Below are 25,187 nucleotides of genomic sequence, written 5' to 3'. Positions count from 1 at the left end.
GTCGTCGTTAAATGAATGAAGTGTGTCGAGCGCTGTAAACTGCGATAAACTGTGCTGTCATTGTTTTCCGGGACCACGTGGCGCCGACCCTGGGACCAGCCACCCAAGGCTGCACAGAAATCCAGCCGCTCCGCTCCGACCGCCAGGGTGCGCTGTGACGCGGCTCGGGGCCTGGCGGGAGGCCGCTCTAGCTTCGCTCGGGGAAGTCGCTGCCCTTACCTTCAGCAGGACCTCGCGCCTCTAGGTCCGCGCCCGCTGGCATCTCCGCTCAGTCCTCCAGCTACCCACTGCCCGCCTGCCGCCCACCATGGCCCTGCTGCACTCTGGCCGTTTCCTGTCTGGAGTCGCCGCGGCTTTCCACCCAGGCCTCGCTGCCGCGGCTTCTGCCAGAGCCAGGTAAGCAGGGGGGGAAGGAGCCGGGGCGACGGGCCTGCCCAGCCGAGCTGCCGGCGCCCCAGGACGTCTAACCCGCCTTGAAGGCACACGTGGGCACCCTCACACACCAACTTTCTCCGCTCCCCTCTCGGAATCACAGGGGGCTGATGATTGAGCGTCCACATCTTGCAATGACGCTTTGGGTCCTACATCCCACCGCTCCCATGTCCCTGGGACTGTTGGAGAGCATGCCAACGTGTTCCCCTGGGTTAGGAAGTATGTCCCTCTACGGCACCCGGACTCCATTAGGGGTTGGGGGCGGGGGTAGGATCTCAGTTTCGGCTCAGTTGGGGGTGGGAGAGAGGGGAGAGCACCCAGGCTGCAGCGCAGAGGAGGCCTCGCGCGGATTGGCTGCGGCACCGGCACTGCCTCGCGCCTATTGGCTGCGGCGCCGGGGGAGCGTGTGCCCTTGACCCGGCCGCTCTTGGGGGGCGGCAGGGCTCACCCGTAGTAGTGTCCCTGGGACGCTGCAGGCTTGGACTGACTGCGGCTGATTGCCGTTTGTGTGTCGGGGCAAGGAAGCTCGAGGGAGGAAGATTCTTGGGCTCTGGCTTTCGGGCCCGGCTTTCCTCTGCATTCTGTGGCCTTGGCTCCCAGCATCCTCCCGCCAGTCGCCTCCTGAGTCACCAGTGGCCCCTCCCCCAGCCCTTTGGCCCTGGGATGTAAGAGTCCGGGTGGAGTGACTCCCCCGTCCCGCCTTTTATCCCTCAGGAGGTCTAGCTGTAGGAAAGTTGCCTTTCTTCCCCTCCCGCTCGCTCTGCTTTTTGATCTAGGATTTCTTCATCCTAGTTTCACAGAGCCAGGCACTAGACCTGTGCTAGATAGATACTGCAGTGAACAAGCAAGCCCGAGCGAGGCGTCGGTGCCACTCAGAAATTCCAAATATGTCATTTCAAACTGTGTGATGTGTTGCAGAGAAAAGGTTGCAGCGCATGAAACGAGTCAGTAATCCCTTCCTAGTGGAGAGACCTAAGCCAGGCCGTTTAATTCACTCAAGAAGCCGATTTGGGACAGTGTCCTTAATAACTCCCTAATCAGGAACCGAGTCTCCAAAACCACCCCAATCAGATATTAACTCTAAAGAGGGAAGCCTTGACCTCTCGGTCGTGTCTTGGCCTTTTCGTTTAAATGCATCCAGGAAGCCTCTAAGCCGGCGGGACACTTTGTCCTTTCCAAACCCTGTACAGGCTTGCCCAGGCTTTCACTTTCTTCTCTCCCTGATTTGGTTCCTTCTTGGCCCACTGTCAAGCTGTGCTCTTTAAGGCAGCCTATCTAGTGGGCCAGAGTTAGGGAGGGCTTATCCTTCATGCAGCAAATTTGGAAAACAGAAAGTAGTACCTAAAATTATAGCCAAGTGACAGTCTGTTTCACCATTGTAAATCTCTTGTTCTCTGGATTTGACTGAGTGCCCTCAGCTCTACTTACAAAGTGACTGGTGGAAATCCTTGTGGCTCTGACCTTTTAGTCATTCTTTCACTCTGACAGCCTGATTCTTTTGTGTCTTTTCCCCATTAGAATGTGAATTCCATGAGAGCAGAGACTGTACCTGCTACCTTTACTGTTCTGTCTCAGCATTTAGAACGTTGGCTGGCATGCCTTTCAACTGAAATATTTTAACTTGAAACTTTGATTTTTAAATTAATGCAACAGAGACAAATACAACATTTTAGCATTGTATCTTAGTTCAAAATCTAAACATAGGGGAACCAGAGAGGTGCAAAATGTGTACCAAAAAGTCTTAAAGTATGTGAGCACCTGCAGTTGAGGTGTTCAGGTTTAACACTGATGCATGATTGACTGATAGAAACAGGTGCTAGGCCTGGCTATGACTGTTAACTGTCCAGACAACAAGAAAGTAAGAACCTCCTTTCCTGCCACTGTGGATGTGATCTTTACCTAAAGCCAAATGGTTAAGTTGGAAAACATTTATAAAAAATAAACTCAACTGGTTGAAGTTTCTTTTTTTTCTTTTTTAACAGCTCATTCTAATACAGTGAAACCTTGGCAGCTGGTATTCAGAAGAACTGGGTATTTATCCTATGAAATACTTAATTTTCATACTTAAGTCATTTAAATGAACTAAGTTCAAGTGTTTCATATAGCTGCATTTTTTATACAGAAAGCACTAAACATTTAACCTTTCCTTATTGTGCTGTAAAAACACAGTAACATGAAATGGGACAAAGTCACAGGACAGTGAAGAAAGGAAAATATGCTAATGTATTTTATAGATATCTGTTCTTATTTAATTTGTAGTGAAATAACTGAAAGAGTATCAGAAGACCCTTTAAAAAGGCCGTGTACATTGGTGGTACAGTGACCAGTAAGAAGATCATAGTTGTAGTATCGTCTTTGTTGTTTTTAATTCTATGATCATAAGCAAGTTAATTAACTTCTCTTATTTTAAATTAAGAATGTGAGAGAAAGCATTTTAAAAACTGTGAAGCACTAGGTAGGCCTGTAGAAAAATTGCAGAGTTTTTGAGTTGGAGATGCTTATCTGCATACTCTGCACCTGACATCTTTTGGTTGGCTGGTCAATATTGCTCAATGGCTGAAGTTTTGCACTTTTGTCCAAAGTGCATAGATAAGAGTGCTTTGTAGGCCACAAGTTATCAGCATCAATTTTGTCCCTGGAGCACTCTTGGTTCCCACTAGTACTCTCTTAAAAACAGAGTTCTTGCAGTATAGGTATGATCTTTACCCTTTTAAGCAATAGAATAATAAAGAGCATAAAGAACTCAAACATCCTTACTGATGTAGAACTAAATCAAATGAAATATCCCTGCTCCTTTATTTAGATTAAGATTTAATATTTTGAAATTCTTATAGAATTCTTAAACGATAGCGCTCTCAGTCAGTTCTCTTCCAGAAGACTCAAGGCTGTGATTTCTGAAGAAATTTCTCTATTAGATAAACTTTTTAAAGAACGTGACAAATAATTGCTTTTCATACCATTTAATAAGAAGGATGCCTTCTCCTTGTGGTTTAGGAGCAGTGGCTCTGTCATTGTTGATGGAAAGCCTTAGAAATAGAACTGCGTTTTTAAAAGTGAAAATTGCATACTAAAAGTTCTATGTCCTTAGGCATTCAGGACATTCCTTGCACTCATCATTTAATGATAGTGATATAGATGGGCAGATGGCTACATGTTTTCAGGGTCTGAATCATGGGTAGGATATAATGAAGGCTTTCGCCAGGCACAGTTCAGAAATTGCTTCGGGATATCTGTTTCTTACTATTGCTTAGGTACTGAAACAACCTAGCAGCCTAGAACAATGAAAAAGAAAGAAGGAATTTGACTCCTGGCAGGAGCGCTAGTAAGGAGGAAAATTGATGTATCTCCCAAGACTCCAGAAAAAAACTGAGTAGTAATCATTGAAAAGCAAGAAAGGCCTGCATTTGGTCATAAAGTTATAACTTAACACTCCTTGAATTTTTTATATACTTGCCTCACCAGTCTCTGTACTAGTGGCAAGATGGTTTAAAAAAAAAAAAATGTAGTAGTAATTACTTAGTAACAGTGATACCAGCTAACATCAAGCACTCACTGTGTACCAGACTCTGTTTTTGAGTGTTTCACATTTAATAACTCCTTTCATCCTTATAACAACCCTCTGAGATAGGTACTGTTGTGCCCCCACTTTACAAGTAAGGAAAGTTGAGGCTTAGAGAAGTTAATTGATTTGCCAGTGCTCACACAGCTGGTAGGTGACTGAGCATTGGAATCGGTGCTGTTTGCCCCATCCTGACATTGCCCAGGGCAAGCTGTTAAAAGAAGTAAAAGCCTGGGAAATCTGAAAATGGCATAATCCACCCTTTGACAAGAGAAAATTAGCTGTACACACCAATTACAGCTCCAGAGACTGAGACAGTTTTCAGCTTGTCAGGAGAGCTTAAATTTACCTCGGCAGCCGCGTCTGAACAGCCATCCCGTGTGCCTTGTGGAGGAGAGAGGTATATTAGTGCTGACTGGCCACAAGTTCAACAAGAGAACGATTGTTGGGAAAGAAATTCTAATGAAATAATAATTCATCAGGCTTTCAGTGTGGATAGTGTGCTGTGCTGTGCTGAAACTTTTGATTGGTTAGGATTGGATAAATGATTACTAGAAAAAGGTGGGCTATTTCACCTAAGTCTTTGGGAACCTTGCTTCCCTAGCTTCCAGTTTCTACTGCAACACCCTAGGCTCTCTCTTACCCCTAGCCTCTGCTTAGAATGTCTTTTTCCTCCTTTCATCTGCAGCATTTAGCTCCCAGGTCACCCTCTCCTGGAAGCCTTCCTAAGCCTGTACCTTACTCCCCTTCCCAGGCTATCAGGCCCTTTCCTCAGGGCCCCCATGAATAATAATCTATGCCCGGTCTTCATCACTGAACATTATCCACCCTCACCTCCACCCCCCAGCCTACATTGTCTATAACTCCCTACTGGTCACTCCACTGGGCTAATCTGGTGGTGAGGGATTGTGTTCGTTTTGTTTTTTTTTTTAATACCCAGCTCTTAGCACACAACAGGTTCTCAGCAACTGATTTAGAGATCATAAAGACTTTGTTTTCTACAATATGAAACTATAAAAAAACTCTTTCTGTTCATTATCCCTGAAGGAAAAGGTAGAATAATCTTTTTCTCAGAACAGTAATTTACCATGAGGTAAAAACCTCAGTTTTATCCACTAATGCATCCCTGCTGCCAGGAGTTTTATTGGGGGGAAAAAAAAAGATAGTGCTTTTCAGGGGTCAATCACAAAGATAGTTTTTGGTAAAAGATAGCCTGAAATTTTTATGTTTTCTGTAGCTAGGATTCAATTTGGGGAAGGTCAAATGAAAGTGTTGTTAGATGTTATTAATATTTGGTCCCTTGATTAAGATTAGCGAAGGATTGTGAGTGCCAGGGAAATAATCATTGCTTACCTAATATGATCAAAACAACAACAAAATAATATAAACATATAATGTGATTGTAAAGAACCTGGCTCTTTCAAATGTGCAGAACATCAAAAAAAATAACTTTGAGTTGGAAAATAGACAGAAAAAAAAACTCATTGTACCTTAAATTCTTTTGTTCACTGAATTGCTAGCCAAAACTAAGATTAATCTACTAAATTTGTTCTAATTTATCCTTAAATAATCAAAGACATGAGAGTCTACATAAAGCATAGAGAAGTATTCTGCTTTCTAAAACACAGAATCTCTAACATCTAGACAGATTACATGAAAGGTAAAAAGTAACCTTTCATATTGTTGGTAAAATCACCAAGAATGATTGAGCAAAAACCTTGTTAAAATAGCAACACATTTCTAGCTTCTTTTCAGACCCAGTTATTATAAGTCAAAACAAAATTCACTTTCTAAGGTTTGTCATGTAACACCACTTGCGGCGTCTCAGTTCACTGACAAGGGATTGAACCAGGCCACGGCAATGAAAGCCCAGAATCCTAGCCATGAGGCTACCATAGAACGCAACTCCCCTAAAGTGTCTCTTACATGTTCTTTCACAAACTGACACTTTAGGATAGTCTCTCAGTTTCATTTCTGATACAGTGAATCTTGGTAGGCATATGCCATATAAATAAAGGCTCAAAGGCTCTTTTGGATCCTTAGTAAATTTTAGGAGAATAAAGGGATACAAAGACCAAAATGTTTGAGAGCAACTCCAGTACTCTTGCCTGGAAAATCCCATGGGTGGAGGAGCCTGGTAGGCTGCAGTCCATGGGGTCGTGAAGAGTCGGACCCAACTGAGCGACTTCCCTTTCACTTTTTCACTTTCATGCATTGGAGAAGGAAATGGCAACCCACTCCATTGTTCTTACCTGGAGAATCCCAGGGACGGGGGAGCCTGGTGGGCTGCCGTCTCTGGGGTCACACAGAGTCGGACACGACTGAAGTGACTTAGCAGCAGTAGCAGCTTTAGGACAACACTTTTTTCCCTTGAAAAACAAAAACTTACACATTTATTTCTGTGTCACTGTTGATCATAGTATAGTTTCAACCACTCAATAATTATAATCTTAATCAAAGTAACTTATATTTCACAGATAAAACAGGGGAGGGAGTTGATGTCAGTCCTACACAGCATTTAATTAGGCTTAGTAATCAGCATTTCAGTGTCTTGTCATGCTTAGAAGTTATCTCCATATCAATGATTAATTACTCTGTTAACTCATTATATATGAATCCAAGATTTTAAGTTATTCAAAGATCTGAGAAATTGTCTTCGAGTATTCCAAAATTTACAGTTCTCCCAAAAATTCTCTCCAAAACCCATAACCCTAGTCTAATCATGAGAAGAACATCAGACAAATTTCAGAAGAGGGACATCCTACAGAGTATCCCTAACCAGTCCCCCAAAACAGTCAACATCATCAAAATAAGGTATGTCTGATACTGTCCCAGGCAAGAAGAGCCTAGGGGGACATGACAACTAAGTGTAATGTGGTGACCTGGAACAGATACAGAACGCTGGGTAGAAACTCAAAAGTCTGAAGAAGTTGTAGACTTAATGTAGCAACCAATGGTTCTTTCATTGTAACAAGTGTACGGTACTAATATAAAATGTTAAGAGGAAACTGTTGTGGGGTGGGTGCACAGGAGTTCTGTACTATCTATCCAATTTTCTCTAAATATAAACTGTTCTGAAAAATAAAGTCTGTTAATAAAAGTAAAAGTATATTATTACTGGGAACCTTCCCGGTGGTCCAGTGGTTAAGACTCCCTGCTCCCAAAGCAGAGTGCTGGGTTCGATCCCTGGTCAGGGAACTAGAGCCCACATGTTGCAACTAAGATCCCCCATGCCACAATGAAGATCGGAGATCCCATGTGCCTCTGCAGAGTCCCAGTGCAGCCACATAAGTAAAATTTTTAAAATATATTTAAAAATATACTATTACTGTTGAAATTTAAAATTTGTCAAAATAAAAATATGGTTGAACACAAATTTACATTTTCCATAATTTTGGACATTTAGGAGTGGTGTTGGGCTTCCTAGGTGACTGAGTGGTAAAGAATTCACCTGCCATTGCAGGAGACGTAAGAGATGTGGTTTGTTTGTTTTTTTTTAATTAAAGGATAATTGCCTTACAGAATTTTGTGGCTTTCTGTCATACATCAACAAGAATCAGCCATTTATTTTCAGGGCAGCAATGGAGAAATGGACATAGAGAACAAACCTATGGACAAAGTGGGAGGAGAGGAGGGAGAAGGGGAGATGTATGGAGAGAGTAACATAGAAATTTACAATACCACGTGTAAAACATCGTCAATGGGAATATGACTCAGGGTACTCAAAACGGGCTCTGCGACAGGCTGAAGGGTGGGGTGGGGAGGGAGACGCGGCTCTGATCCCTGGGTTTGGGAAGATCCCCTGGAGAAGAAAATGCCAACCTACTCCAGTATTCTTGCCTGGAGAATCCCATGGACTGAGGAGCCTGGTGGGCTACAGTCCGTGCGGGATCACAAGAGTTGGACACGACTGAGCATGCACTCGTAGGAGTGCTGTTAGCGTCAAGTGAACTAGTGTAAATTTAGAAAAAACAAACCCACATAGAACAAGATGTATGCTTGTATTAACATGAATAAATAAAATATATAGCTGGGTTTTAAAATCAAATTTAGTCTTCTTTATCAAGGATTTAATTTATATGAACTTGAATTTCTAAAATGTTTCTGAGCTGTTTAAGAAAAGAAAAATTGAGTCTAGCACATTTTAAGCACTAAAAATTCAGTTTCTGTAACAATTAGAACAGACCACCTTTACTTTGAGGTTTTTATAATCTATTTTATCAGAAATAGAGTAATCAGAGATGGAAAACATTTAACATTCAGACACTCAGAGATATAACAAACAAACAGAAAAAGACTTTCTGAATTATACATGGAGACCTTATATCTCTTAAGATCTGTAACTTCAGACTTCCCTGGTGGTCCGGTGGGGACACGGGTTTGATCCTTGCTCTGGGAACTAAGATCCTGCATGCCAAAAAGAAAACACTATAACTTCAGTTACAGATGAGGAGTAAAAACACACAATCTCAAGTCTTATTTTAAAAAAAGAAGAGGTGCCGAGAACTTCCCTAGTGGTCCAGTGGATAAGAATCCCTCTGCCAATGCAGGGGACACAGGCTTGATCCCTGGCCTGAGAGGATTCTGCATGCCACAAAGCAGCTGGGCCCGTGCACACTCTCCACTGGTGACCACTAGTTTGTTTTCTGTATTTCTGGGTCTGCTGCTTTTTTGACAGGTTCACTAGCTTTGTTGTATTTTTTAGATTCCACATGTAAGTGATATACAGTATTTGCCTTTCTCTGTCTGACTTCACTTCACATAATGCCCTCCCAAGTCAATCCACATTGCTGCAAGTGGCAAGATTTCATTTAAAGGATATCTTTTAAGGTAAAATCATGACTCATACAAATATAAAATACTGAGCATTGTTAAAGATTTTAACTCAGTAAATAATAAGGAAATCAGTGCAGTGTTACAACTTGCTCTAAATACCTGGCAATTCTTTGTCATCTTCTCCACCACTACTGCCCCGACCTGGTTCAAGCCTTCATCTCTTTCTCTTGCTGGGTAAGGAACCAGATTTTTCAGTGATCCTTCTGCATTTCCTCTCCCTCTCTGCATTCAGTGACCATCTTGTGACCAGACAAGCTATAAAAATCTGTTCACATCACTGTTCTTACCTGATCACCATCTGCCCTCCAGAAAAAAAACTTAAATGATTCTGTATATTTTCACTGCATCAAAGTAGAGCCCTGCAATCTATTTTAGCAGGCTTTCCAATTGATGCCCTTAACAAGTTGGTAAACAGGCTAAAATGCAACCCCTTGGTTGGGTGTATTACATAACAACTTTACACTGGCCTTGCTTCCTTCTCTTCTCTCATCATTTACCACTCAGCTTCTTACTGCCAAATTACTTGTGGTATCCTTTGCCTGGGAATTCAGGTCAGGTTTGGATTGCGTTGAAAGCATGTACATCCACCCTGTCCTTCCCAGGATGATTCAGGTATCCCTGCCTTTTGCTTCTCACAGCATTTGTGTTGATATTATTGGCCTTCTCCACTCTTCAGCAACTGCTGTGATGTCTTAGGTATTGTATTATATTGGTATCTATTGCTATACTGTATGCATAGTAGACATGCAAACATTTCTTGAAATGGATTTTTGGCAGATCCAAGTTGTCTCTGGCCATGGAAATCTAGGTACTGCGACTGATGTCTTATTTTTCCCATTACAGCTCCTGGTGGGCTCATGTGGAGATGGGACCCCCAGATCCCATCCTGGGAGTAACAGAAGCCTTTAAGAGAGACACCAACAGCAAAAAGATGAACCTGGGAGTTGGTGCCTACCGGGATGATAATGGAAAGCCTTACGTGCTTCCAAGTGTCCGGAAGGTAAGCTTGCTAGACATCTGTTTGATGGGGATAAATAACAGGGGCCCTCCTGAAGACAGACTCCTGGATTGGGAGTCAGAGGACCTGGGTTCTAGTTCTGATACTCACTACCTGAATCACATGTGTTATCTGGGGTAGTCTCCTTAGCTATAAAAGTGAGAGGTTGGAACTATATGATCTTTTCCAAGATTGAACTTCTATGATTATCTGTAAAACAGGCAGAGTGTAATGATGGCTGAGATGGTTGAATGGCATCACCGACTTGATGGACACGAATTTAAGTAAGCTCCAAGAGTTGGTAATGGACAGGGAAGACTGGCGTGCTGTAGTCCATGGGGTCACAAAGAGTCGGACATGCCTGAGTGACTGAACTGAACTGACTATAATGATTAATCCTAAAGATGCACAAAAGGACCAAGGATTTAAACATTGTCTCTTGGTGATAGGAATAGCCCATTGTGGATGAGGGTTACCATTGTTATTTTCCATTTCTCCCATTTTGATTGCCTTAATAAGACACAACTACCTAGGCATGCTCTGTCCTTTCATCCTACTGAACTATTAAATTATTTTATTTTGTTATATTTTTATTAGTAGTCTTTTTACTGGTTATCACAACTCTAAATAATGTAACTAATTTCCTTCTAACAACTTTTTAAAAGAAAGTATTTCCTTTCCATCTGCACCTCTTCTGATGAAATATCAGTGTGCTGCTGTGTCACTTCCAGACATGGAGTAGTGATGTGTTGTTCCTACAAACAGCAGAACTAGGCATCCTGAGTGGGAGTTACAGAAGCATAGTTTCGGATGACAGTAAAGAACCACATTTGAGCTTCAGTAGGCTGGCTCAGGCCCTTGTGAGCCGCTGCAGTAACAGAGCAGGGGCTGAATGAACCACCAAAAGAAGAAATTTCTGAGTGTGTAGGAGTACAGATTAGGTGTCATCTCTCTAAGTAGAAAAAAAGGACTTAAGAAATAGCTGTGATGAGAAGACTCACAAAAACTGCCGGCTCCTGGGTCTCAGGTCGTGCAGGGGTTACTTTTGTTCTCAGTGAGTTAGTTTAAAGTATTTGGCGTGAGGCTTCCCTGGTGGTCCAGTGGATAAGAATCCGCCTGCCAGTGCAGGGGTCATGGTTCAATCCCTAGTCAAGAAGATCCCACATGCCTTGGTGCAGCTAAGCTCATGTGCCGCCACTACTGAGCCCATGCTCTAGAGCCCATGCTCCAAAACAAGAGAAACCACTGCAGTGAGAAACCTGTGTGCCACAACTAGAAAAAGCCCATGCACAGCAATGAAGACCCAGTGAAATCAAAAATTAATTTTTTTTAAGTCCTGGATTAAAAAGAAGAAAGAACGATTATCTGCCTGAACAAATTTTTTAAAAATAAAATTTAATTTAAAAAATTAAGTATTTAGCATGTGTTAGCTATTGACAGAAGCTGAAATACTACCACACACTTTTGTATATTACCTCCTAACTCTTTACCTGAGTCATATGAGGTGTAGAAACAGCTGTTGAGCAAACTGAGATTCAAGGAGGTTAATAAATCACCCAGAGTCACACAGCTAGTAAGGGTCAGCCAGGCCTCTGACTCCAAAGCATGAAGCTACGTGACTATAACTGTCAACCTTGAGACTCCATGGACTATAGCCCGCCAGGCTCCTCTGGCCATGGGGATTCTCCAGGCAAGAATACTGGAGTGGGTTGCCATGCCCTCCTCCAGGCGATCTTCCCAACCCAGGGGTCGAACCCAGGTCTCCCACATTGCAGGAAGATTCTTTACCATCTGAGCCACCAGGGAAGCCCTCTTAGACTGGCATATACCTTGAAATACTCCTTTATGTATTCAGTTTGATTTTATCATCTTATATTTATTTTAAGTGTTGCTCTTAAACTTTGCTCTTGTGCATCCTGAGAATGCCATGTTTTGTTAAACCAAGAGATATCATATACCTACCCATTCACATAAAACCTAACTTTAAAAAATAATAAAATATGATTAAAAAATATAAAATTTCTGTGCTATTTATAAAATATATTCTAGTTACCCTTCTTCTTGGACAGTATCTCCAAACTTTTTAAAAGAGGCTTTACTTCCAAAATTTAACTTAGAAAACATTTTTTCCTTATCTAGGCGGAGGCCCAGATTGCTGCAAAAAATTTGGATAAAGAATACCTGCCCATTGGGGGACTGGCTGAATTTTGTAAGGCATCTGCAGAACTAGCCCTGGGTGAGAACAATGAAGTGCTGAAAAGTGGCCGGGTAAGTAGCACAGACTCTGGCATCATACAGGGTCTATTTTTAAATTTAACAGATTAAAGAAATTTGAAATAATTTAAACAAGATATATCACTTTGTGTGTGATGATTGTTTGGAGGTGGCTACATGATGACTAATCTCTCTTCCTTTAGATGGTAAATCGGCACTCATTCAATAAAAGATTTCCTATACTACTAATTCCCAAAATGGAGTAGGAATATGAAAGTGTAATCTGACCAAAGATTTGCCACTGCTTTTGCTGTTAGTCTGTGTGAGCTTTTGTTCGTTTTACACTGAATGGCTAAGAGTGCCAAACTATGCTGAGTTTTAAGGCCTGAAGTTAGCCCTCTCATCCTCATGCTCCCACGCTTCCAGCTTAGGTACAGGAAACAGGCAGAAAACAAGCCACAGGGGGACTTCTGGGGCCAAGACAAGTCTGGCAGTCCTCTGCCGCCTCTTCACAGCCAGCTTGCACGTAGAAAGAGAGCAGACCATACTTACTTCTGACTGCCTCCCTCCTCTCAGGGCAGAGAGCCTCACTATAGCCATGAGAGGATGCACAAGGGACTGCTAGGTGTCTCCTCCCTCCAGTTCCCTGGGGGGCCCTCTTTCTATGAAAGAAAGAGGTCCCTAAAGGTCACTGAACATAAGCTTTTTACAAACAGATTCTTGTATGCACCCACAGAAAAAGCATAAGCCACTTGATGCACATGGGATACAGCCAGCTAGCCTGACATGTGGGCTCATGTGCATTACAGTTTACTTGCCTTTGAAGCAAATATATTTTTTAAATAGATACATTTGTGTGTTTAAATATTTACTTTTCTGGGTAAGTCTGGGGGAAGACACACAAAGTAGCAAAGCTAAACTAACACATCTCCCTTCCCCATTCCCTAGGCCAGAATAAATGGTTTACTCATAAGACTGGTCTAAGTCAGTACATCAGTTCATTAACTCCAAGAAAAGCATACACCCTCAACCCCAGGGTCATGTAGTATTGATTGTAAGTCATGGACAAAATATGGTCTGATGGCTGGCTGTCAACCAACCACCTGTTGAAGTAAAGTGCAGTAACTCAGTCGTCTGTGACTCTTTGTGACCCCATGGACTGTAGCCTACCAGGCTCCTCTGTCCATGGGATTTTCCACGACAAGAGTACTGGAGTGGGTTGCCATTTCCTTCTCCAGGGGATCTTCCCAACCCAGAAATTGAACCCAGGTTTCCAACATTGCAGGCAGATGCTTTACAGTCTGAGCCACCAGGGAAGATCCAACCACCTGTTTACAAGTCATTAAAATGTCTATATTTTTCTGTAATTTTGCTTAGTCTGTGTTCCTTGAGTGAATTACAGCTAAGTATAAGACTGGCCTATCTTAAAATAATAGTTTAAATAAAATAACATCAGTTTCTCTTTTATAAATTGCTATGCCTTTGTCAGTCTTATTATCAGATCTACAGTTAGGTTTTTATTCCTATCATGCCAAAGTTTGCATAGGCAAACTTTGTTTACGAAAGAGTACATTAGTAGGGCTTCCCCCCATTTAATGCACCGCCTTCCAGTCCAGAAAATAGACTTATGCTTTGTAGAGCATAGTACTTTGTGGTGTCTTCAAGCAAACAAACAAAAAAAACCCTACTGTAGTTTCTTCGTCATCCCCTAAAGTTGACCAATTTGAAGATTTACTGAGGCCGTTTCCCTGTTACCCAAAAGATATTTTCAGATTATGCAAACTCATAGGCTATGATTCATGTAATAATGTTATTCTAACATACTTGACTTTTTAAGATGAGTTGCTTTTTCATGTTCAGAGAGTCATTCGATTTCATCTAAGTCTAGAATAATATTTTAATGTAGTGGCTGTTGGTCATGTCTTTTTTTCTATATATAAATCAGTCCTTTTTCATATCTGGTTGAGGCGGGAGTTGTGTCCTGAAAATTTCTACAACACAGTATGACACTGACAGTTTTCAGGCCAGGCCATAAGGAATTAGTGTCCACATGAGCAAAGGTGCTGGAAGGTGAAGAACCAGCTCTTTTGAGAACCTGTAAGGAGAGTCTTGCCTGGAGAATCCCAGGGACGGGGGAGCCTGGTGGGCTGCCATCTATGGGGTCGCACAGAGTCGGACACGACTGAAGCGACTTAGCAGCAACAGCAGCAAGGAGAGTCTGTCTGTATCTCAGAAATGGGAATGAAAACAATAGTGCTGTTCTCTTGTTTCCAAATCTCCACTTGGAAGGGTGTCCTCGGCTTCTGAAGAAGGAGGGGTACTGACTGTACAGTGCCTCTCTGTGGGCTTGGGCGCAGTTTGGGTAAGTTGTGGGCCCGCAGAGAGAGGGCTGCACCTCACTGACCACTCACCTCTCTCCTTCAGTATGTCACCGTGCAGACCATTTCTGGAACCGGGGCCTTAAGGATCGGAGCCAATTTTCTGGTGAGTCTGGAAACTCCTTTAGGAAAGAGCTGTAAGACGGTCTGTAAGTTAGGGATGATGGGGTTCCCAACTCCATATGTGTTTGACTTCTGACCTGGAAGTAGATTTCCTCTTTCCACAAGGCTGGAAGATTTCCTGTTCTCTGATAAATGAAGTTTGAGGAGGGGAGGAATGGAAGTACTTAGGAAAAACAATAAGGAAGAGATTATTATAAAGTACAACTTACTGAGCACATACTGTAACTAGGAGCTTTCATATTTTAACATGTTTTATCTTTCTGAGGGAGACTTAGTTAATGCCATTTTACAGAGGAAGAAAGTGAGCCCAGACAAATCCTTGGCGACACAGCCCAGTATAATTGTTGAAGCCTGAACCAACCCAGGAAGTCTCACTGCTGAGTCACCACTGTCTCTCAGTCATAGAGAGAAGCTGACTTTCAGTAGAGCAAAACGTCCTCTCAGTAAAATATACTTTTTTTTTTTGGACTCTCCTTTCTTCATTTTTCCATTCACTTTCATTCAATCTTTTAGCAAAGATTTTTTAAGTTCAGCCGGGATGTCTTCCTGCCCAAACCAACCTGGGGGAATCATACACCCATCTTCAGGGATGCTGGCATGCAACTCCAGAGTTATCGGTACTATGACCCCAAGACGTGCGGCTTTGACTTCACAGGCGCTATTGAGGACATTTCAGTAAGTGTGGCTCTCAGGGCAGGAGGGAGAGGGAACAAGGAATAAACCTCCTTGTGGAGGTTTGAAGTCTCCCTACTTGAGTCCAATATCCAACTTAAAATACTGGGATGAGGGACTTCCTGGTGGTCCAGGGACTTCCTGGTTGCCCAGTGGTTAAGCCTCTCCATCCACTGCAAGATATTATGGATTTGATCCCTGGTCGGGGAACTAAGATCCTTCATGCCACGTGGAGTGGCCAAAAAAAAAAAAAAACCCAAGATGAGCTAATTCCAGACCTCATGTTATCTTCGTTACTTACCAAATAATGGTGACCCTGTGCATTTCAGGTAAATGATCTCTTGTAAAGCTTCAGAGTAATCTCTTGGTCCTTGTTCTTTTTAGAAAATACCAGCGCAGAGTGTCATTCTCCTGCACGCCTGTGCCCACAACCCCACGGGAGTGGACCCTCGTCCTGAGCAGTGGAAGGAGATGGCGACAGTGGTGAAGGTGAGGGGGGTGAACTGACCAGTGACAGTTCTGCATTTAGGAACTAGCCTCGGTCGCTTCACTTGGCAGAGTCTTAGCAGTGAGAATTAACCTCAAGGCTGCATGAAATTTCCACTCATTGTGTAGTCACCAGAAAAGAATTCCTCATTTGCATAATTAGCAGTTCTGTAATTCATGATACACCAGGAGTTTGAAAATAACCTTTTGTTCCTCAGCCAAGATGTATGGGATTCTGATAAAACTTGTCCCTGGCTAGTCTGCACAGTTGGCATCCTCAGCCCCATGGCATCTGCTGGTGGTGCCTCCACTTGCCCTGGTCAGTGGTTACTTGGTCATCCTTTCATCCACTGTTTCACATCCCCTCCTGTCTTTGCCACTCTTCTCAGCACTGCCATTAATTATCCACAGTGAGTCTCATTCTTCTATGAGAGAAGGCACTCATCAAAGTTCCCAAGGAGGGAGATACTCCTATTGCCTCACATCCCCTTTCTCATTCCTTTTGGCTTTCCCTTTCTTTCAATTCTGTCAAACCTAAGCTGCGAACAGAATGAGACAGAGAAACAGCATTCAGAGAGCACTTTCCAGATGAGATGGTTATAATGTGGCCTGGAATAAGATGGCCTGCCAGAGTCACGTTAGCCCCAGGAAAGGCTGAAGCTAGTCCTATGTTGACTGCACCAAAATAATTACCCAGACCACTGTGGGCCTTAGAAGAGCTTCCTGTTTGGACTTCCCTGACAGTCCAGTGGTTAAGACTCTGCTCTTCCAATGCAGGGGGCGCGGGTTCAATTTCTGGTCAGGGAACTAAGATCCTACACGCTGCACAGCTGGGCCGAAAAACAAGGAAGCAGTTTTCCTGTTTGACCACACAGCATTCTATCCAGACTGGATTATCTTTTCTTAATGTCTTCTTGAAGGCCGATATCCACCAACATAAAAAATATATATATATGTTAATATCTTAACTCTAGGAAAGATAAACATCTCCAAACTGACACCTGGGGACAAAATTGTTGACCCTGAACAAAGCAGGCATGGTCCCAATAAGCACAGGTAATCATCTGGGGCGTCTTGAGAAGGACTGCGTAAAGCTTTGGTCATCTTTTCTTTCCTTCCCAGAAAAACAATCTCTTTGCATTCTTTGACATGGCCTACCAAGGCTTTGCCAGTGGTGATGGTAACAAGGATGCCTGGGCTGTGCGCCACTTCATCGAACAGGGCATTAATGTTTGTCTCTGCCAGTCCTATGCCAAGAACATGGGCTTATATGGTAAGCTAAAGGACTGAGGGTAATGTGTGTTTTGTTGAGATTGAAGAAGTGCTGGGAGAGGGGGCCACAAAAGTGTAGAGTCGAGTGGGGAGGGATTGCACATGAGGATGTGTTTATAACAAAGAGTTATTTTTGTAGTGCTTCTGATGGAAACATATAAGAGATAGCAAATTTAATCGTGATTACCTTTATCATTTTCAATCAGAGAACCAGAGGACAAGATCCGTTTTGTCTTTTCAGGTGAGCGTGTGGGAGCCTTCACTGTGGTCTGCAAAGATGCCGAGGAAGCCAAAAGAGTTGAGTCCCAGTTAAAGATCCTGATCCGTCCCATGTATTCCAACCCCCCTATCAATGGGGCCCGGATTGCCTCCACTATTCTCACCAGCCCAGATTTGCGGAAACAATGGTAAAGGCGATTTGCACCTCCCCAGCCATCTGCCTTTCCCACCACTGATCCTTCAATGCTCCCTTATACTTGGCTTATAGGGGCATGCAGTTATCACTCAGCTTCCATAGGTGAAAGGGGAAGGAGAGGGAGTATGCATTTTATCAGCACTTTCAAACGAATAAATTGGTTCTCTCCTGTAAGAGACAGGCCTAATTCAGAAACAGCAGTTCCCTGTGGTCCATTATCTCCATGTTAAGCAAAACCTGCCTTCTAAACTGAAGTGTCTTACATAGGAAAACTTTCTTAACGAATGTTATATCTTTTGTTTTTATCCTAATAATAGCAAGCATTGAATTGGTATTTCTGCATATTTTGTATTATCTATACTATCTGAATCTCTTGGCACCTGTGCTATAAATTAGTGTTACTCAGAAAAAAAAGATTTTTTAATCACAATCCACATAAAGCTTATGTCTTACATCATCACCTATGTATGTATGAATATATAACTGAAACTATATACATATATATACTATATATGTGTATATATATGTGTGTGTGTATATATATAGCTTTCAAAACTCAGTATTTGGTCTTCCTGAGCTATACTCCAATTTTTTTTAAATGCCAATTGCCCCCAACTATATTGAGTTTGTGACCTACTAATGGGTCATGGCCACAGTTTAGAAAACATTGCTCTAGATCAGGGGTTGGCAAACTATGTTCCGCAGATCAAATCTAGGCTGCCCCAATTCTAATAAATAACATTTTATTGGCACACAGCCCTACCCTCTTCTTGATGAGTTTGTATGGATGCTCTCATGTCACAACAGCAGAGTTCAATAGTTCTGACAGAGGGTTATACAGCCCACAGAACCTAATATATTTATGATCTAGCCCTTTAGAGAAAGCTTACCAACCCTTGGTCTATATAATTCAGAGTCTTGGAAGATGTGATTTGTTATGTAAGAGTTTATCCTGTATAGCTGATTAGCTGAGGGGTAGATCCCTAAGCAGCTAATGGGATAGAAAAGCTAAGTCTGTAAGAAACTTCATCCTCAGCTCACCTGGATAGCATGTGACAACTATTTTTTCTACCTTAAATTAATCCTATGAACATTGAGGGTAAATAGAGTCTGATTCGAGATATTTCAGATATATGCTAGGCTTACTAAAAAATCAACTACTTTTTAAATTAGAATTTTATTTTTTTCCTTTACAAAATTATTGTGTGATTACATTTCAGAAAATTTGGGCAAGTCACTATAACCCAGATTTTTTTTCCCTTTGCCTGTTATTATTCCTATTGTAACATGAATAATATGTCTATATATTTATTATTATATGTGTATGTATATATTAAATATATATGTGTAGGGTTGGTTTGTTTTTGTCGCAAAGAATTATAACCTTTTTTTCTTAATTTTTAAGTGGTTTTTAAATAAGACTTCCATGGTCCTTAATGGTTATCACGATTTTTTTTTTTTAATGTGTCCATTTCAATATTCATTTGAAGTCTGTAGTGTACAGAGATGACAGAGATACTGTGCTAGGTGACTAAGATGTTTGTCCCTTTGGGGAGTTTATAATCTAGTGAGAGAGGTAACATGTATAGCACTGATACAAGACAGACAGACAGGATAAATGCTGAGTAAAGGAAGAGCTGTTGGTTAGTGGGAAATGAGGAAGGATGTGATGCAGACGGCATCATTTGACTGTGCCTTGAAGAGAGAGGGAGCTCTTTTCCAAAGAAAGGGAGGCGAAAGGAAACTTGGAGGGAGAGATGTGCGTGAGGATCAGCACAGGCGCAGGATGTGCTTTGAACGTCGCAAGTGAGTCTTGTGGCAGAAACACTGAGTGTAAGGAGGATGGAGAGGGCAGCGAAGCTGGGAAGGTGAGAGCAGATCAGGAAGTACTCTGATTCTGTAAGAAGTCAGATCTTCATTCTGTGGACAGCAAGGATCATGGATGTGACCCTTGGGGGCACTGGTTGCTGAAGTGGCCCTGCATCTAGCCATTTCACGTACTCAGTGCCTTTAGGGCCCAGGCTCAAAGTGAGTGGGACTGGATGAATAGGACTACAGGAAATTTAAAATCAAAAGCCATCCATAGTGGGGCCAGGGGTCCCAGCTCCAGCCAGTCATCACACTGCTGATGCAATGTTGCTTCTTGTTTTTTAAGAGAGGCTGCAAATCTACATCTTTGTGTGCAAGTGCCAAATTTAGGAATGTTTAACCGGGTCACATAAGACACTACTAAGACTCTTATTACTAAGACTCTTATTTGACCTTTACTTGGCAACATGTAACCTTGTTTCTAACTCTGCGTGACATCATCATAGAGAGATGGTTTGGAAAAGTGAGCCCATAAAAACAAGGAGGTAAATTCTTCACAGTCATCTAGCTGGTAAAAGCCCACAAGAATTGCCCAGAGCTCCACAGGAATGGAATGAAAGGGTAGATCCTGAGGAAGGAGGAGACTGTGTCTTGAATCCAGAGGACTGCTTTCTTTGCTCCCCAGATGGAATTAACCCTCTCCTCTCAGGGCTCTCTTAGCACAGCACAAATCTATCGGTTCACGGCTTGTCCTGCTTTGTTCCATAGTCGGTTTTTACAGGTATGCCCTGGCCGCAGGTGGCAAGCCTTTAAAGGCAAGGGCCGGGTCTCAGCCCTCCCCTTCTCCTCAGCACTTAGACATGGCTGGGCACATGGCCATTTCATGGCACACTGTCTCAAGTGTGAAGGTGGGAATGTTTCTGCCATCCATGTTAAAGAATAAGGTAATATTTTAGTGTTTAATTTGAAGGTTTTGCCCCCTGCATACAAGATGGAGAGCCTTAGCCCTCCTAAGTTTTAGAATGATTTATTCATTCTTTTTTTTTTAATTTGAAAATCTAATTGGCTTTATTAAATAATTCACAAATTGGGCAGTATCCATCTGGTAAGTAGAAAGGCACTCTGTTCATTTTCCTTAATAACTTAATTATGTCAACTATTTTAGTTGCCTGATCATAGTGTTCTGATATAAAGCAGAAAGCTATCAAATAGCTTTCTTCCCAGACTAGGACTTGGTCAAGAACAAGGTGCTGAGAGCAGGCGTATCTGTCAGTGCTTGGCCAGAACTGAGCTACATCTTGGGGGATTTTTTTTAACAGGTTGCAAGAAGTAAAGGGCATGGCCGACCGCATCATCAGCATGCGGACACAGCTGGTGTCCAACCTCAAGAAGGAGGGCTCCTCCCACAACTGGCAGCACATCACTGACCAGATTGGCATGTTTTGTTACACGGGCCTAAAGCCTGAACAGGTGAGTAGACTCCCATTTCTCTCCCGCTGACTAATTGATCTGTCCTTGCCAACCAGAATTCCTCAGGCCACCTGTGTATTTAGGATTACTCTAGGAAGAATCCTTTCGAAGCCTTTTTAGGTAAGAAGTATGAAGCATTCATTTCATCTTATTCTTTGTTAGTCGTTTACCTTTTGCTAGTTCTTTACCTATCTGTTTACTCTGTGAGGTTACAAACTTCTGAAGAACAGAGCTTGCCTTGGTCATTTTTATGACCAGCACTGTTTCTCAGAAAAGATTCCAGAACAAGCAAGAGCCTGAATATGGATGGGAGAAGTAGCTATTCCATAGCTAGATTCTGGATCAATTTTTCTAGAAATGCTGAATCTAAGATTTTTTTCCACTGTCCCCACCTCAGAATTCAACATCCCACTTTAAGATAGCTATTTATTCTTCTTTTGTTCTAAGCTAACACACCAAACTCTAGGAATGGGTTTAAGTGAGAAAACAGTGTCTGTTATTTTTTTTCTGTTCTAACCATTGGCTAGTTGTGCTGTGCCAGGGCTGGGGAGACCACCCCCCCTCAACCAGGAAGGACCCACACACTCTCCTCTCTGCAGGTGGAGCGGCTGACCAAGGAGTTCTCCATCTACATGACAAAGGATGGCCGCATCTCTGTGGCAGGGGTCACCTCAGGCAACGTGGCATACCTTGCTCATGCCATTCACCAGGTCACCAAGTAATTCCCCTGGTCAGCGGGAACAGAGACAACCTTCCTGTCTTCAGCCTCTGCTGTTATGAGATCCACATGGAGGAAGAGGGAGGGCGGATGGTGGTGAGCGGATCATTTTTTTCAAACCACAGTACTTTAATACTCAACGATTGAATGTGTTTCTCAGAAAAGAACGTGCAGTGAAATAGGGCGGAGGCACCTGTGACTGGTGTCGGGAGCTTTGTGGCTGTAAACCAAACTCGCCCTCATCCTTTATTTCCATTTTTTCCACCAGAGTTTACATGTACGAGAAAGCCCCCCACCCCCCAAAAAAAAAACCCTGTCAATCACACCATTGCAATATTTCAGAAGCTTTAAGTGAAACACCTTTTGGTGTCATGGGTTTCTCTGGAGAACCAGCCTGAAAACAGCACCTGTTAGAGGCTTTATGAAAAGATGAAGTTCTAACATTAGCAGTCAGCCTCATGTTTGTCCTCCCGTGACTGAGCAACTTGTCAACAAACTGTGTTATGGAAATCATGTTTTATAGCGAGTCTGCTACCACTGTAGTGGGAGAAAATAAAAGATGCTCTTTCCCATCTTATTTAAGAAAAAGAGAAAGAAGGCTTTTCTTTCTAGTACCTGCAAGATTTTAATGTTCCTCTTTTCTCCCTAATCACTGCTGTTCCTTTCCTCGGGCCCAGAGATCTGTAACTAGCCCAGATATTCATCCTGTCCTACTTACTCCCTGAGTGACCATCAATCCCATCCCATAGGATTTATTTATTTGAAGAACGAAGAACATTATTTACTGCTCATCCCAATACCATCGCTTTTCTCAGCAAAGAATAGCAAAGAGTAGGTAACCGCACTTTATTTGGGCATCCTCTTCAATGTGGGGATGTTGCCTCTGCCCAGCTGGCCCTCGTACCTTTGTGCAGTGTGGTTGTGCGGTCAGTCATCTCATCAGGAGTCAGGCAGTGCAGGGTAGAACCGGGAAAGAGGATATTCTGGGCTTCAGTTTTAACCTTTGTGTGCTGCCAGCTGGGCTCAGGCTTCACCCTCTGGAAAGAAAACCACCATTTGCTCTAATCATGTAGACATGTTGCAGCCTGGTTTCTCTGTTACAATAAAGTTACTGTAGACTCAACCTGTCTACCTTGTTATCTTTTTTCTTTAATGGGATGAAAAGGTATGAGTGGGTATATATCCCCGGAATCTGGAATTGTGTCCAGGTGACCATAAGCCAAGAGGTGTTTTAGCTGTTTCGAATATAAACTAAAGCCACATCTTAGGTGTCATTCCTTATATCCAGTCCAATAATGTTGAAAATGTGGGTATAATCGTTTGGACCTTGGGGGAACAAGTAAGTGGAGCACCTCAAAATCATGTGGATATAGGCAGTGATGAGATGATGGGGAGGTGGCAACTTCAGATGTCTACAGGATTCAAGCAGGTAATGTAAATAAACAGTGCATGTAAAGTAAAAAAGTGATGTGAACTTGACATGAGATGCTTATTGGTGACCAGCCAACATCCTCAGAGTGAGACATAGAGAAGTAATTGACAGGTACTCTGAAAACAAAAACCCAGGTTGCAGGTCTTCAATTTTTCAAATAAAATGGAAATCCTGATTTTTTTTTAAGGCGGTCTATTGATGCTTAAAAGCTGGCAACTAATTCTTTTTTTTTTAATGACTTATAAGCAAGATGCAAACTAGATCACCAGTGTGCAGCCTCTACCATAAAGTCACGTACTCCGTCAGCAAACATCCCAAGATTTTCCTGTCACCTTATACTTCATGCCAGGAGCCATTCAAGACAGGACAGCTCTGGACAGACAGGCAGTGAAGCAGGGGTCAGGCCCAGAGCCCGTCCACAGTGTTTTGACTATGGTTAGGAGGGGAAAATGAGCTCACCTCGGTCCTTCCCCCTTGTATCTCCTCACTCTCTGAGAGAGAGACACAGTGCATAATGGGCTCAGCCTCTTGGCTCTGCGTGTTCCTGTTGCTAATGGATATCCCAAGGTGATGAAAGGTCAAGTGAATGGACTGACTCACTGGATGTCTTTGGGAAGGTATCTTAAATGGGGAAACAGGCAACAGATTAGTCAGCAGCTATGTAAAGGAGCTGACTGCTTATCATAGAAGAAACTGCTTAAAGTCGCCCTGTCTGGAGCCAAAGTGGTTGGCCATCAAGACCTCAGCTGGAAAAGTAACTTGACCACACGGCCGACCTTGTTATTTTTAAACACATACATTTCCAGCTCACCCTGGACTAAGTCCTATTCCTCACCGAAAAGTCATGCAGGGTGTGAACCTGATTTTTTCTGACAGTTCAGTCTGTTTGCCATCAACCTTTTCCTTGCTTCCTACTAGAGTCTAAGATGTTAATGTTCTTCCACTCGATAGAGGAGGTGGTTTGCCTGCCCAGAAAGAGAAGTCATGCCTTTGTTTCACTATAATTTAAGGCAGAATAGTTCTCAAATCTGGACTTTTAAAATATTGATTCCCTGGTCTTACCTCCAGGCATTCTAGCTCAGTATGTCTGAGGTAAGGCTTGGAATTTTTTTTTAACAATAATAATAATAATAATAATAAAACTTTCTAGGTGATACAGAGATACAGCTGACCCATGGGCCAGCCATTGGGTGCTATTAGACCAAACTGCCTCATGCTTACCTCTAAACAACCAAAGTCCAGCTCATTCAACCAACTTGAGAATTTTTTCCTTACTCCTAGGCTGTGGAAATTTTTTAAATTAATTTTTATTGGAGTATGTTGATTGGAAAAATTTTAATAGAAATAATGGTTTATTTCTATCTAATAACTGAAAGACCAACTTTTTAAAAAAAGTCTTATCGACATGTTGGGAATAGTGTTGCAAATCATATAATTGACAAGGGATTTGTATCCAGAATATATAAAGGAATCTTACAACTCAATTAAAAAACAATAACTGGAAAAGGGGTCTGAATAGACACTTCTTCAGAGAATACATACTAATAGCTAATAACCACATGAAAAGATGGTAACATGAGTCATCAGAGAAATGCAACTCAAAACCACAATGAGAATCACTTCACACACACTAGGATGGTTATAATCAGACAATAGCAAGGGTTTTCATGGATATAGAGAAACTAGAACCCTTATGGACTTCCCAGGCAGCACAGTGGTAAAGCATCCATTGCCAATGCAGGAGACGCAAGAGATGCTAGTATGATCCCTGGTTTGGGAAGATCCCCGGGAGTAGGAAATAGCAGCCCACTCCATTATTCTTGCCTGGAAAATCCCATGGACAGAGGTCCCTGGCTGACTGTAGTTCACAGAGTTGCCAAGAGGTGACACGACGGAGCACATGTGCAGTTATAGTTACAGAACATTTATACATCTGCTGTAGGCTTCCCTGGTGGTTCAGTGGGTAAAGTGTCTGCCTACAATGCGGGAGACCTGGGTTCGATCCCTGGGTCGGGAAGATCCCCTGGAGAAGGAAATGGCAACCCACTCCAGTACTCTTGCCTGGAAAATCGCAAAGAGTCGGACACAACTGAGCGACTTTCCTTTCCTGGTCAGAATGTAAAATGGGACAATTGCTTTGGAAAACAGTCTGGCAATTCCTCAAAAGGTTAGACGTTGTTACCATTTGACCCAGCAATTCTTCTATGTGTATACAAAATAAATAAAACGTGCATACAAAAACATGTGCCTGAATGTTCACTGTGGCATTATTCATAAGAGCCAAACAGTGGAAACCATAAAAGTCCAATCAACTGACGAATGAATAAGCAAAATTTTATATAGCCATACACATACAGACATGTAATAATACTCA

General features: G+C 42.5%; 1 protein-coding gene across 2 annotated transcripts; it reads left to right on the top strand.

Moving 5' to 3' along the window:
- Positions 1–215: 215 nt before the first annotated feature.
- GOT2 (glutamic-oxaloacetic transaminase 2) lies at positions 216–22,488 on the top strand. Of its 2 annotated transcripts, XM_068991802.1 has the most exons (10): positions 216–396; positions 9,671–9,827; positions 11,964–12,092; positions 14,463–14,522; positions 15,053–15,214; positions 15,596–15,700; positions 16,820–16,970; positions 17,211–17,376; positions 20,513–20,663; positions 21,263–22,488. In XM_068991802.1, exons 1-10 carry the CDS (start codon positions 308–310, stop codon positions 21,383–21,385), a joined length of 1,293 nt encoding a protein of 430 aa, XP_068847903.1. In that variant the 5' UTR covers positions 216–307; the 3' UTR covers positions 21,386–22,488. The 2 variants fall into 2 exon arrangements, with proteins under 2 accessions (XP_068847903.1, XP_068847904.1); XM_068991803.1 differs by lacking the exon at positions 11,964–12,092.
- The last annotated feature ends 2,699 nt before the right edge of the window (positions 22,489–25,187 follow it).

The sequence above is a fragment of the Capricornis sumatraensis genome, chromosome 20 (genome assembly GCF_032405125.1).
Source record: "Capricornis sumatraensis isolate serow.1 chromosome 20, serow.2, whole genome shotgun sequence".
NCBI classification, from domain to species: domain Eukaryota; kingdom Metazoa; phylum Chordata; class Mammalia; order Artiodactyla; family Bovidae; genus Capricornis; species Capricornis sumatraensis.
Note: the sequence above shows the minus strand (reverse complement) of the source record. Positions and strands in the feature narration are given on the sequence as shown.

Coding starts and splice junctions, on each gene's coding strand:
- GOT2 (XM_068991802.1), top strand. CDS start 308: ATGGCCCTGCTGCACTCTGGCCGTTTCCTGTCTGGAGTCGCCGCGGCT. Junction 15,701..16,819: donor AGATGGCGACAGTGGTGAAG/GTGAGGGGGGTG, acceptor TTTCCTTCCCAG/AAAAACAATCTCTTTGCATT. Junction 16,971..17,210: donor CAAGAACATGGGCTTATATG/GTAAGCTAAAGG, acceptor TTGTCTTTTCAG/GTGAGCGTGTGGGAGCCTTC.